This window comes from Bos javanicus, chromosome 29 (assembly GCF_032452875.1).
Source record: "Bos javanicus breed banteng chromosome 29, ARS-OSU_banteng_1.0, whole genome shotgun sequence".
In the NCBI taxonomy this organism is placed as follows: Eukaryota; Metazoa; Chordata; class Mammalia; order Artiodactyla; family Bovidae; genus Bos; species Bos javanicus.
In genome coordinates this window covers 752797-767882 of record NC_083896.1, presented here as the reverse complement: position 1 = coordinate 767882, position 15086 = coordinate 752797, and the positions used below count along the sequence as shown (strand labels likewise).

General features: G+C 40.7%; 1 protein-coding gene across 1 annotated transcript in view; it reads left to right on the top strand.

Annotated features, from left to right (window-relative positions):
• Positions 1 to 12367, top strand: part of HEPHL1 (hephaestin like 1) — a 92155-nt gene extending 79788 nt beyond the window's left edge. Inside the window, exons 15-20 of the mRNA XM_061405954.1 lie at positions 1723 to 1829; positions 5010 to 5232; positions 6543 to 6682; positions 9737 to 9899; positions 10337 to 10402; positions 10492 to 12367. Of these exons, the coding sequence (XP_061261938.1) occupies positions 1723 to 1829; positions 5010 to 5232; positions 6543 to 6682; positions 9737 to 9899; positions 10337 to 10402; positions 10492 to 10691 (899 nt within the window). The 3' untranslated portion in view covers positions 10692 to 12367. The remainder of the gene's footprint in view (positions 1 to 1722; positions 1830 to 5009; positions 5233 to 6542; positions 6683 to 9736; positions 9900 to 10336; positions 10403 to 10491) is intronic.
• Positions 12368 to 15086: the final 2719 nt, after the last annotated feature.

The window sequence follows — 15086 nt, the reverse complement described above, 5'->3', positions numbered from 1 at the left end:
GGGTGGACAATGGATTGTTTCAACTTTAGTAACCCCGCACCAATAGTCACTTGCATTTAGCTGTTTATCTTGTGATTACCAAGGCATGGGGTAAATCATGGAAACTAGACCTAAGTTGATATTGCTAAACCAACTGCTTCATGAACAAATACAGACCAAAGTTTCATGCAAGTCTTTTGTTTTGCTTTGTGACTCAGATTCAGCTGTAAATTGTTTGTCCTTATAGGGTGAGGATGGGACTCAGATAGTTCAAAAGGAGATAATTTAAATGAGCCTTTTACAGTGTGATTATCTTGATAACTCATGAGTAATATATGGTTCCTCTGCAAGGCTCTGGGCCAGTCACAGGGGATTCACAGATATGGGGCCTGACCAGAGGGAGTGCACGCATTTGTTGCTAGTATACATACAAACTAACTCTTGCACGGTGGCTCAGATGGTAAAGAATCTGCCTGAAACATGGGAGACTTAGGTTCAATCCCTGGGTTGGAAAGATCCCCTGGAGAAGGGCATGACAATCTACTTTGGTGTTCTTGCCTGGAGAAGTCCATGGACAAAGGAGCCTGGTGGACTACAGTCCATGGGTTGCAAAGAGTCAGACATGACTGAGCAACTAACATTTAGGGCTTTCCCAGGTGGCACTAGCAGTAAAGAACCTGCCTGCCAACGTGGGAGACATAAGAGACATGGATTTGATCCCAGGGTCAGGAAGATCCCTTGGAGGAGGGCATGGCAACCCACTCCAGTATTCTTGCCTGGAGAATTCCCATGGACAGAGGAACCTAGTGGGCTATAGTCCATTGGGTTGCACAGAGTTGGACACAACTGAAGCGACTTAGCATGCACACATATATACAAATTAACAATTATTGACTGACCTCAATGTGAGGCACTTTCCTAGATATTTTATTTCATTTAATCCTCACAACAGTTTGAAAACTGGGTTGACTAATCCACTTTACAAATAAGGAAACTAAAGTTCTGTGAAGGTTAAGTAGCTTGTCAAAAGCTAAGTGAAATCCAGGCATTGGTCTGGAGTGGGTAGCCATTCCTTTTTCCAGGGCATCTTTCCTATCCAGGGACCAAACCCAGGTCTCCTGATTTGCAGGCAGATTCATTACCATCTGAGCTACCAGGGAAGCTGTCACTTTTCAAAGGTCAGTCAGGTAAGGTAGCTTATCAAAGGTTGAGTGGAAACAGTCATTAGGGTTGAGATTTGAAACTAGGCCTCTCTGAGTCTCTCTGGTTCCAGCTAGATCTCACTTGCCTGCAGATTAGAATTGCCTGAGAAGCTTAAGGAATATATTTGTACACCAATAATATATTGCAGATATTCTAATTTCATTGGTTTGGGATGAGGTCTGAGCAGTGAGGGTTTACAAAGCTCCCTGGTGCCTCCACAAGAAGCCAAGGCTGAGGCCCACGGCAACTCTAGTGTGCTCAAGCATAACTCTTGGGAAGGAGATACAAAATTTGAGGAGAAAAACCATCAAACTAGGATGGAAGGCTATAATATAGGCTGAAATGAAAATCTGTCATGGTGAACCTGCAAAAAGTCAAGGTATGAGTTTAACAGGAATATTTCTATTGAATGGGTAATTCTCCCCAGCAGTAACTTTAATCAAAATATACAAAGAATCTGTTTGTATTTCTTCAGGTAAATTGTCTGGAACAGAGATCACATAATTAATTTTTTTTTCTATTTCTTCTTATTTGTTTCAGGAGAAATAAAAACTTACAGATGGAATGTCCCTAAAAGGTCCGGTCCAGGGCCATCTGACCCAAATTGTATTCCATGGCTTTACTATTCAACAGTAAACTTTGTGAAGGTAAGGTGGAAAGAGCCGCCAAAATGCTCAAAGTGATACGGTTTTCAGTTGACTGTTCAAGTTATCACAATTACAGTGGGTATATATGAAGAGGTATATTGGTTTTAAGCAGGGGTCTCAAACTATGGCCATGCCCATTTGTTTGCATTATTGATAATGAAGTTGAGTATCTGTGATGGAAATGGTATGATTCACAAAGTAAAAAATTCTTGCTTTGTGAAGGTGAAGTGAAGTGAAAGTTGCTCAGTCGTGTCTGACTCTTTGCGACCCCATGGACTATGCAGTCTATGGAATTCTCCAGGCCAGAAACTGGAGTCGTTAGCCTTTCCCTTCTCCAGGGGATCGTCTCAACCCAGATCTCCCTCATTGCAGGTGGTTTCTTTACCATCTGAGTCACAAAGGGAGCCACTTGCTATATGGCACTTTACAAAAACAAAGTTTGCTGCCCCTTGATCTAAAGTGTAGGGGAAAAAAATGAGATCTCAAATTACTAAATTTAGAACTTATAAGGAAGTTTGAAGCAAGAGAAGATATGTAAATTAGATAAACAAAAAATAAATATATATTTTAATTTTTAACATGGTTTATGACGTTACCCAGTTTTAAAATCCTTACCAGTACCATCAGGGCTCAGGAAAGAAAACACACTCCATAAAAACTTAGTAACTGAAATCACAAACTATTTGAATGATAAATAGGCTAACTTTACTTAGAAATTAAAGGCAAGGATTCAATATTGAACTTGAGTCAGATATGTATGTATAAAAATCTAGTCTTGAATTATGTATCATAATTGAAGTCCAAACTAAGGTCATATCTGATATAATTAGTGTCTTTTTACTGGAAAGCACAAGAGTTCAGGGGAAACATACCAGACACTTGAAAAAAACAACAAAAACCAAAGTAGAATCATGGGAAGTCCACTTTTTTTGCTGATTGCTTTGTTCATCCCAACAAATATTTATTGAGTCGTTGTGCAAATGACCTCACCAAGTACTATGAGGGTTGAAAATATTCTTGTCTTGAAGGAATTTATCATCTTTGGGGGAAATAATACATGTGTACATCCATAATTATATCACAATTCTGAATCTGGTGACTTTTATAGGACATGTTCGATCCCTGGTCTGAGAGATAATATCCCACAGGCTGCAGGGTGGGGCCAAAAAACAAAACGATCTTACACTAGAAGGATGGTGGGTAGAATGAAGAGAAAGTCACAGAACAGACTCTGTGAAGGGGAAAAAAATGTAAGATTTGATAGCAAATGAGATGGGACGACCCCTGGCCGAGGACATGGCGAGCCACTCCAGCATTCTTGCCTGGAAAATTCCATGGACAGAGGAGCCTGGTGGCTACAGTCCACAGGGCTGCAAAGAGTCCAGCATCATTTAGCAACTGAGTACACACACACGCACAACGTGGGACAAAGTGAGGAAAATGAGGAATTAAACACTGATAATCAAGTTTTCTGACTTAAGTGACAGGGAATATCATAGTGCTACTAACAGAAATAGAGAATTCAGGAGAAGGAAATGGTTTGAGGGAAATACTAAAATTCACCTTAGAAAGGCTTATGAGCAGATTGAATTATTGCAGGAGGCATCCAGCTGGAATATTTAAATAGGCAGATGGAAATGTGGGAGTTCAAAAGAAAGCTCAGGGCTGAATAACTCAATATGAAAATCATTCATGGGCTCATATCAATTTTTTGCTGATTGCTTTGTGCATCCCAACAAATATTTATTGAGCCGTTGTGATGTGCAAATGACCTCACCAAGTACTATGAGGGCTGAAAATATTCTTGTCTTGAAGGAATTTATCATCTTTGGGGGATAGAAAATGGAATATAAGCATTTGTATATAGTTATAAATACAATCCCACTTGAGTATCACCTCACACTGGACAGAATGGCCATCATTAAAAAGTCTACAAATAATAAATGCTGGAGAGGGTGTGGAGAAAAGGAAACCCTCCTACATTGTTGGTGGGAATGTGAATTGGTACAGCCACTTTGGAGAATAGGATGGAGGTTTCTCAGAAAACTAAAAACAGAGTTAGCATATGATCCAGCAATCTTATTTCTGGGCATATAACCCAGAGAAAACCATAATTCAAAAAGATATGTGCAATGTTCATAGCAGCACTATTTACAATAAACAAAACAGGGAAGCAACCTAAACGTCCAGTGCCAGATGAATGGGTAAAGAACATGTTGTGTGTATATATATACACACACATACACACTCAATGTCTGAATATTACTCAGCCATTAAAAAATGAAATAAAACCATTTGGAGCAAAATAGATGGAACTAGAGATGATTACACTAAGTCAGTCAGACAAAGACAAATATTGTATGAAATCACTTATGTGTGGAATCTAAAAAAATGATACAAATGAACTTACTTACCAAACAGAAATATGCTTACAGACATAGAAAAAAATTTATGGTTACCAAAGAAGAAAACAAGGGGTGGGGGATAAATTAGGAGTTTGGGATTAATAGATACACACAGCATACAAAATTGGAGAAGGAATTGGCAACCCACTCCAGTATTCTTGTCTGGAAAATCCCATGGATACAGGAGGCTGGTGGACTACAGTCCGTGGGGTCACAGAGTCAGACACGACTGAGCACACACCACCACCACATACAAAATAGATAAACAACAAGGACTTACTGTATACAGGGAACTATATTCAATATCTTGTAGTAACTGATAATGGGAAAGAATCTGTAAAGTAATACATATACATATATATATACGCATAACTGAATCACTTTGTTGTACATCTGAAACTAATACAACATTGTAAATCCACTATACTTCAATAAAAAAATATAGTCTCACTTGAAAAACACACAGGAAAATAGAAATAAGCATTCATTTATTCAACAAATATTTATTGCACACCTTCTATGTAGTAGACAGCCCAGCTCTGGAGACTCAACAGTGAGTAAAGAACACAGCCTCAGCCCTCATAAAGCTCACTCTCAGCAAATTTTTAGAAATAATCTTAAATTTTAGCGAAGATCGCCCTGATTCTTCAGGGTTTCTTGGTACTTATTTCATGGTCAATTGTCTTTTAGTCTTTTTGTATTGACTCTTACAAGCAACTAATCTGTGTTATTAAATTATTTAAAGCTTTTCTAATTCAGTTTATTTTTCTTTCAGGATACATACAGTGGTTTGGTGGGTCCTCTGATTACATGCAGAGAAGGAGTGTTGAATGAAAAGGGAAGAAGAAGCGACGTTGATTATGAATTTGCTCTCTTGTTTTTGGTATTTAATGAGAATGAATCCTGGTATCTGGATGACAATATTAAGAAGTATCTTAATAAAGATCCACGAGATTTTAAGCCCTCTGATGATTTTGAGGAGAGCAACAAAATGCATGGTATATCAGAGGTTTAAAAAGGAGACCCTTGTTGAGATAAGTCCATAGAAATCTGTGGAAGGTCCCAGCCTCCTTCTCTGAGCCCTTCTCCATTCCCATGGGCACCTTGATAGAACAAAGTCCTCCAAAGCTTTCCTTCAGAGGGAACCAGCCAAACCACTGACTGGCTGCCAGCAAGGTCCAGTGAGGTTCCGGACCATCTGTTTAGGCAGCTGTGTCTCTGAATGCTGGGATCCCTAAACTATAAGACTGTAAAGTAATTCCTAGGAAATGAATGATCACTTATTGGTATATTTGTATAAGAATACAGGATAACCTGTACTTGATCAAATTTAAGGGCCTGGTTTAACTGTCTCTGGAACATGAAACACTATCACCAAATTTCTGTTTTAATGTGTCTGTTATGTAATTCTTTGAAATTTAAGGTACTTCTTGTTTTTTAAGTGGAAGTAATGTGTTTTAATTGACATATCTACACTCTATCACCAAGATCTACTTTTGACCAACAGTGTGCAAAAAGATAGGTCCTGCCCAAGATAAGAAAGCTAGTTAATTGCTAACATTGATTAGAATATAGCAACCTGATTTCTGATTCAGCTACTCTCTCCCCTACAATTTTGCCTCCCTCTATGCAAAGTTTCTTAGGCTCTCTCCTTTTAGTGAATGTAACTCATTTGGTTGTGTCATGACACACAGAATAAAAAGTTTGTAGAAAACAGAGGAATGAAATCCCTATCTACCATGTCAGCCTAGCTTGAGCTTGCTTTAGTCATTGTTAGATCATGGGCTCAGGCCTGTGGGAACCTTTCCTTCTCTTGGAACCTTTCCTTCTCTTGGAGATTGAGCCAAGTTTAGCAACTTGCCCCAAGCTAGTTCTCAGAAAATGAAATATTAATTGAACCTTTTAATTGGTTCAATTTTGATTTATATAAACTTGATTCTCCATGCTTGTGTTCACTCAGCTGTAGAATGGTGTAAATCTGGTGACCCCACACATGAGTCTGTAATCCACTCTATAAAAAGAATATTTCAAATAAACAACCAACCAACCAACATGTACTGCTACCCAAGAGAGAGCTTTTAAAAACAAACCTCTATTTCTCTTTTCTGGCTCTCTTTTATAAAGATTTCTTACTACTCTGAATTTTGGGTCTAAAATGGTGGGGACATTGGTAAGTGTGAGTGGGATGGTTACATGTTTATCAGGCAAATGAAAATGTTGGTGACATAAAGATCTTCTTGAATTGTTTCTAAAACCAGATTAAGTAATCATCACTAACAAGACGCTGTTTTTTTTTTTACCTTCTTAGCTATTAATGGGAAGATTTATGGGAACCTTCATGGACTCGTCATGAATGAAGACACAATGACCAACTGGTACCTGTTAGGAGTAGGAGATGAAGTGGACATACACACCGTTCATTATCATGCTGAGAGCTTTCTTTTCAAGGTTCGTGTAAGAGAAATGCTTTGGGGAAGACATTGAATTAACAGATTCAATATATTTCCATTGTGAAATTAGAGTTATTTGACAATAAGGCTTTCACAAGCCACAAGGGGTGGTAGTGAATGCTAGAGAATGGAACAGAGAAATATGATTATGTCCTTCCCCTGACAAATATTTCTTAATATGTATTTTTTTGTGCTTTAAAAAGAAAAAAAACTCTCTGAGCTTCAAATGAGAGTTTTGTTATCAGTTGCTGCTGCTGCTGCTGCTGCTGCTAAGTCGCTTCATTCGTGTCTGACTCTGTGCGACCCCATAGATGGCAGCCCACATGGGGATAATTCCAACCACTCTGGAGTATGCTATTAATATTGCAAATGAAGGCATCCATAGTATTTTGTCCCTTTTCCTTTTTTTCTTTTCTTTTTCCTCTCCTGTTTCTTTTCTATGTGCTTCACCAACAGAATAGCTCTCTCTAGTAAATGAGATATTTCAAGCTTTGTCTTGGGTCCGAAATGTTACCTTGACTTTTGCCCTAGTGGACTGGGCTCTACCACGTATGGCTTCCTGCCTTTCAAGCATCAAGCTGTGCTATCTGACTGGTGAATCACCTGTGGAGCAGTTTAAGAAACAGATTGCCAGGCTCCACTCCAGACCTGATGAATCAGAATCCCTGGGATAAGGTCCAAATGTCTGTCATCTCAGGTGCTGTGCAGTCTACAAGGAAGTAGATAGAAATGAATAATCATGTCTAATCTGCAAGGAAAACTTGCACTGCTCCTTTTCCAGTCACACAGAAATAAATAGTAACTAATGAAACATTTAATATCCTCTCCCCTCAGTATATTTATTCAACACAGTTTAAGATAGAAAGTACTAACCTAACAGTGATTATATTAAGTTTCATATATTAAATTGTCTATGATACTTTTCAGAATTTGGCTGTTTTAATCCACATTTAAAAATTATATTAAAATATATAAAATTTATAAAAACAAAATTATTTTATATACATATAAAATTATTATATACCTAAATATTTCCAACTAAGGTATAATTTACACTGAGTATAATGCACCCTGGGGCTTCCCTGGTGCCTCAGCAGTAAAGAACCCAGCTGCCAACGCAGGAGACATGGGTTTGACCCCTGGGTGGGGAAGATACCCTGGAGAAAGAAATGGTAACCCTCAACAATATTCTTGCCTGGGAAATCCCATGGATAGAGGAGCCTAGCTGGCTACAGTCAATGGGGTTGCAAAGAGCTGAACGTAACTTAGTGACTAAATGACAACAACAAAATTCACTCTGTTTAGCATACACTTCTGTTGTGATAAGCACATACAGTGGTGTAACTAACCCTAATCAAAATATAGAACACCTCCATCAACCCCTAAAATGTCCCCTTTGCACCTTCTAGAGTCAGCTCCTTTCCCATGTTTAACCCCTGGCAACCACTGATTTGTTTTTGTCTCTATAATTTTGCCTTTTCTGAAGTGTCTTATAAATTAAATCATACAGCCTATAGCATTATTAATCTGGCTTGTTTAATTTTGTATTGGCGTTTAAAGTGCATCCACCACATTGTATAAGCAGTGTGTTCCATCCCGTTGTTGAACAGTATTCCATTGTATGAATGTATTGCAGTTTGTTTATTTGTTCCCCTATTGAGAGACATTTGGGTTGTTTCCAGTTTGGGGTTATTAAAAATAAAGTCATTATAAACATTTGTGAACGTGGTTTCATGTGAACATAAGTTTTTCCTTTCCCTTGAGAAAATACCTAGGGGGTAGATTGCTAGTTGTTGTTGTTAAGTTGCTAAGTTGTATTTCAGTCTTTGCAACCCTGTGGACTGTATCCTGCAAGACTCCTCTGTCCATGGAATTATCTGGGCAAGAATACTTGAGTGGGTTGCCATTTCTTTCTCCAGGGGATCTTCCTGACCCAGGGATCTAACTCATGTCTCCTGGGTTGGCCGGTGGATTCTTTACCACTGAGCCACCAGGCCAGGTGGTACATATATGATTAACTTCAATAAAACTTCCAAACTATGTTCCAGAGAGACAGTACACTTTTCTCTCCTATCAGACATGAATGAGGGTACCACTTTTCCACATCCACATGAACACTGGCTATCTTTCATTCTTATTGTTTCTTAGCCATCCATTTAAGCATTGGGTTGACCACAAAGTTCGTTCACATTTTTCAATACGATCTTATGAAACCTGAATGAACTTTTTGGCTAACCCAATATATATATTGGTATCTCATTGTTTTTCATTTGCATTTTCCTAATGGCTAATGATATTGAGTATCTTTTCATATGCTTTTCTATCATCTGCCATCTGTAAATCTCCAAAGTTGTAGAATTCATGGATAGTTGTTCATAACATTCATTTACTATCCTTTTTAATGTCTATAAAGTCTTAGTGATAGACCTCCTTTCATTTCTGATATTTGTAATCTGTGGGGTTTTTTTTTTTTCCTCTGTCAGTTTGTCTAGAGTTTTGCTGCATAACAAATTCACCCTAAGATGTAGTGCCCTAAAGCAACACACTCTTATTATCTCACAATCTCTCTAGGTTAGGCTGAAAAGATTTTAGCTCATTGATTCTGATTCAGCATCTCTTGTGAGGGTACAATCAAGATGACAACTGGAGTTACAGTCATTAGGTTTGACAGCAGCTGGAGGATCCATTTCCAAGCTCACTCACAGGACTATGGGCCAGAGGCTTCAGTTCTTTACCATGACATGGGAGCTGGCTTCCCTAGAGTGAGTGATCCAGTGGGAGAGAAAGGGAAGCAGAATGCCATTTGCTTCTGCCATATGCTGGTGGCTTCAAGGACCAACCGTCAGATAGTAGTGTGAGAGGGGACTACCAAGGTACTGAGTACCAGGAGACAGGGATCACTGGGGACCAGCACAGGTTGGTTTCCATACAGTTCATCAATGTTACTGATTTGTTCAAAGAACCAGCTTTTGGTTTCTTTATCTTTATTATGTTTCTATTCTTCATTTAATTGATTTCTGCTCTTATCTTTATTATTTCCTTCTACCTGCAGATAGGTAAATCTTACCGAGAAGATGTACATGACCTCTTTCCCGGGACATTCCAAACCATTGAACTGTTTGCAGATCACCCAGGGACGTGGTTGTTACATTGTCATGTGTCTGACCATATTCATGCTGGCATGGAGACAACCTACACAGTCCTTCGAAACATAGGTACTGTTTTCTGTCTGTAATGCCAGCTGATAGTACCAGGCTTCCTGCAGACTTTGAAAACAGGAAGCATGAGGGCCTCCAAGGAGCTCAGAGTCAAGTAAGAGAGACAGACCTGTAACTGTAGTAGACTATGGTATATGCCAAGATAAAGTGCAGGGTACAGGGTTCAGTGACAGCAGCAGGGGGCAATGATTAACAGGCTGGGGGACATGAACCCAGGTTCCACGGGTGGATATCTTAATAGGTGAGCAGAAGTTTGCAGGGTGGATGGGGTATGCTGGCACGAAATAGGCACAGTGACTATCCAATAAAGGCTTACAGATACTGATAGGATCAAGTCTTTGTTGGTGAAATGACTTAACTCTGGAAATAACTCAGGTAGTGAAAAGAATCCGCTTCTATTGTTTATAAACCATCACATTGTCTTCTTTGTCCAGACAACAGGATTCCATACTCCACCAAGTCTCCTTCTGGAGGTGCATCCGGATCCGCGCCCTCTAACGGTAACGATGCCCGCCCCGACCCTATAGTCAATGGTCGGGATTCACTCCGCAGGGAAAGTGCCCTGACAGCTCGCGTTTCTTTTGCACAGAATCTGGCGAGGAGCAGCTCTACTTCTTTGGCCAGAGTCTGGATCCCAGAGGAGCACGAGCAGCCTTGGTCATTCTCTTCGTCCTCGGCCTCCTCCTTCTGGTCCTCTCGGTGGTCCTCTCGCTCAAGCTGTGCTCCGCGAGGCCGCGGGCGGCGTACCAGGAGGTCCAGTCCTGCGCGCTCCCCACCGACGCCCTGTGACCCCCGCGTCCTCGGCAGGGAGACGGAACAGGGCACCGCTCCCCGAGGACCCTGCCGCCGCTTCTCGGGTTAGGCTCCGATCCTCTGGAACACAGTCAAAGCAATGTGCTTTTCTTTCTTTATTTTTAAAGGGGCTGTGAATAATCCTCAGGTATAAAATAGAAATAGAAGAGTGGGCGTGACTGAGAAAGCAGACCCAGTCTGTTCTCTGAATGAGCTCGTCGAAGTGCGAAGACCCTCTGAAAGATACCTTTGTTTTCCATCTTTCATAATTCTTAAACAGTGCTTCCTTACCATCAAAGTCTCTATATATGGACAGTTTCGGGAAAGAGTTACACTGCCTCAGACATCTAACTGGAATGGCACTGATTTTTCATTTCTGTTATGCAAGATGCTTCCTTTAGAGGTTCCAGGAAAAATAACTTTCTGGGGTGTCCCTGAAAATGTCTAAATCAGTATCTGCTGATAAAATTTGATCAAATGACTTTTTTGGAGGCTTTAGCCAGCTCCCCTGGCCCTTTCCCTTTTAATATAAATAGCCTGTGCACTGTTTGCTACAAGAAGCAAAGTTATATGCATTTTTAAAAAATACTGTTTTTATGCAAACCTGTAGAGATATTTGAATGTTTACATTGAGTTGAATGTTTACAACTCACTTCATTTATACATTTTTTACAATATGTTTCTGTGGCAATGTTTGTATTTTCAAAGATCAATCAAAGAATTTGTATTTCAGAATGTGGAGGGCTGGAATCTGAAATAGCAGGCTAGATTCTCCCACTGTGAGTCAAGACACTCCCTGAGAGTTTAGTGGAAGCTTCCAAGGGGAGGGAAACTTGGCGGGAGGGAAACTTTGCAGGAAGCAAGCCTGGCCTTGATTCTTGAGTCTGATTTTTCACTGTTAGGAGGATCTTTCCCAGGCTCCATCTTTTATGAAATAAAGACAGTGTCATCATGTGAAAAACACCAGAAGGAATTCATCAATGCAGCTGACTGGCTGGGAGGAGAAAGACATAGTCTTTGATGGGAAGAGGAAAGAAAAGGCTAATAAAAGAGAGTCCCGGTAGCAAATTTTTAAACCAATAAATCAACTTTGAGATATATTTTTATAATTTTCAAGTCTCAAATGCCAAATAAAATATTGAACAACTAAGCTCAACCCATTAAGAGGCAATCCATACTTTGTATATATATGCCTCAGCTCTAGGTGTAAGATTGATAAAAGTAACATTGTTTATTACTAGACTGAGAAATTGCCCTTAGCCCATGCTGCTGTGATATGGGGGCTGTTAGTACATCTGCCTTAGCAGTGGGTTACAGGGCTGTCCAAGTGAACAAGTAGGACCTAATAAATATTGGTGGAGGGACCTTTCATACTGTCTTATCTTCATCTTGGTGAAGGGAAATGAGTAATTTGATAGAAGCTATAGTCTTACATAAACAGGATGTATTAGCAAATGCTAATAGTTCTGTTCATAGTTTGCTTGAATGTCATATCAAACATGATACCCAAGGATCTGAATTCCAGACTGCTAACCACTGATAATGTGATTTTTAGTATGTGCTTACAGTTTTCAGACATGTGTAGGCTATATAATTTCATAATATTAATCATGATAAATGCCTTATTTATAACTGACCTAGAAAACAAATTATTTAGTTGTAAGTCTTTTCCTTTTCTCTTAGCTTATTTTTTTTAATGAAAATGAAACCACAAAGTAGTTTGATTATACCATTTCTCTTTTTAATAAAGTTTCATGTATCATAAAGATAGCTATTTACAGTTTTTTTTTCAACGCTCTACCTGAGGTCTGCTGCTACTGCTAAGTCGCTTCAGTTGTGTCCGACTCTGTGCGACCCCACAGATGGCAGCCCACCAGGCTCCGCCGTCCCTGGGATTCTCCAGGCAAGGACACTGGAGTGGGTTGCCATTTCCTTCTCCAATGCATGAAAGTGAAAAGTGAAAGTGAAGTCGCTCAGTCGTGTCTGACTTTTCTCGACCCTAAGGACTGCAGCCTACCAGGCTCCTCCGTCCATGGGATTTTCCAGGCAAGAGTACTGGAGTGGGTTGCCATTGCCTATCAAATATTTGCTGCTGCTATTGCTAAGTCGCTTCAGTCGTGTCTGACTCTGTGCGACCCCATAGATGGCAGCCCACCAGGCTTCCCTGTCCCCAGGATTCTCCAGGCAAGAACACTGGAGTGGGTTGCCATTTCCTTCTCCAATGCATGAAAGTGGAAAGTGAAAGTGAAGTCGCTCAGTCGTGTCCAACTCCTAGCGACCCCATGGACTGCAGCCTACCAGGCTCCTTGGTCCATAGGATTTTCCAGGCAAGAGTACTGGAGTGGGGTACCATTGCCTTCTCCAACCTGAGGTCTAGTAATAGGTACATTTTTTACCTGGAGCAGGCGATTAGTTAAAAGAGAATTATTTTTTAGATATTTAGCAACTATCCTAGTTATACTCATTAGAGGAAATGAAAAGTGACAATATATATATACAGATAATGTTGTTGTTGTTTAGTTGTTAGGTTGTGTCTGACTCTTTTACAACTGCATGGAATGTAGCCCGCCAGCCTCCTCTGTCCATGGAATTTCAAGCAAAAATACTGGAGTGGGTTGCCATTTCCTACTGCAAGGGATCTTCCCAACCCAGGGATTAAACCCATTTCTCCTGCATTGACAGGCAGAATCTGTACCATTGAGCCACCTGGGAAGCCCACAGATAACACGACTCTCACCAAGTATTGTTTTCTCAGAGGTACCACACTTCTTCATGCTCAGCCTCACTCTGCTGAGAAAATGAATCACATTTATACATGTCTTTTCCTCTTGTTACAACAGAAGATGTGTGCCTGCTCCTGGCAGGGCCAGTCTCTCTGGACTCTGGAGATTGCATCCCTTCTTGCTTTCTCAAGAACTTAATTCCTTTAGTCATCTGTTTTCCCTCCTGCACGAAGTTATCAGCAATACCTTCCATTAAAAACAGACAGCAAACAAACAATCACTATCTTTAACTCCATAACCTGCTTCAACACAGGTCCTCTGTTCCCTTGATAGCAGAACTGAAAGTGCTGTCCACACTTGTCTCTGTCTTCTCACCAGATGCATGCCTCCACCTGTTCCAAAGGTTTCCCTTCCAGAGGGCCCTGCCCAACTCTGCACCCCAGTCTGCTGTTATCAAAACCATCACGACTATAATGATAATGGAAATGATTCCACATTCTGTGGCCTCTTCCCAGTCTTTATCTTACTTAACCTCTCAGTAACACTTGGCAGCTCCTTCCTTCTGGATACCCTCTAGTTCCCTGGCTCCATAACATGACCTGCCAACCTTCCTTCTTCCGCAGCAGCTATTTCCTTTCAGTCTCTTGCGAGTTCCTTCTCCTCCCTCTGACTTACATCTTAGCATGCCTCCCAACTTGAACTGGGCCCTTTTCTTCGTTCAGCTCTCCGGGGCGGGCTGAATAGTATAGCCAAAGATTCCAGGTCCCACTCCCTGAACCTGTGAATGTTATCGTGTATAGCAAAAAGACTGCAGCTATGATTGTTACAAATCTTGAGATAGGAAGTTTATATCGGATTACCCAGATTGGCCCTAAATGTAACCACAGTGTTCTTATGGGGCTTCCCAGGTGGCACAGTGGTAAATAATCTGCCTGCTGATGCAAGAGACATGGGTTTGATCCTTGGGATCAGGAAGATCCCCTGAAAGAGAAAATGTGGCAACTCGCTCCAGTATTCTTGGCTGGGAAATTCCATGGACAGAGGAGCCTGATGGGCTACAGTCCATGGTGGGAAGAGTTGGACACAAAAGAGTGACTGAGTATGCATGCAAGCATGGTGTTTGTATAAAAAAAGATGAGGGAGCTATGGGACACATGAAGGAAGGTGCTATGCTGCTGGCTTTGGAGATGCAGGAATGCTTTCTCAAGTTTGGAAAAGGCAAAGGACCGGATTCTCCCCTCGAGCCTCTGGAGGCCTGCTGGCACCTTGACTTTATTGCAGTGAAACTGATTTTGAACTTCAGATTTCCAGAACTGTTGAAAAATAAATAACCCTGGTGGTCCGGTGGTTAAGAATCTGCCTTCCAATGCAGGGGACTCAGGTTTGATCCCTGACTGGGGAACTACAATCCTACATGCTGAGGGGTAACTAAGCCTGAAACATGCAACTAGAGAAGCCTGCTGCGCTGCTGTGAGGACCCAGAGCAGACAAAGAGATGAAAGATAAACGTGTGCCACCAGGTCAGCGGTAGTTTGTTATACCCCCTCCATAGGTTATTTCACTCATCTTCCCGGATCTGAAAATCATCTTTATGCTAATAAATTCAAAATGTATTTCTTCCTAGGCTGCAGACTCCAAACCCTGCTTGAGCAGATCATGGAGGCAGTCC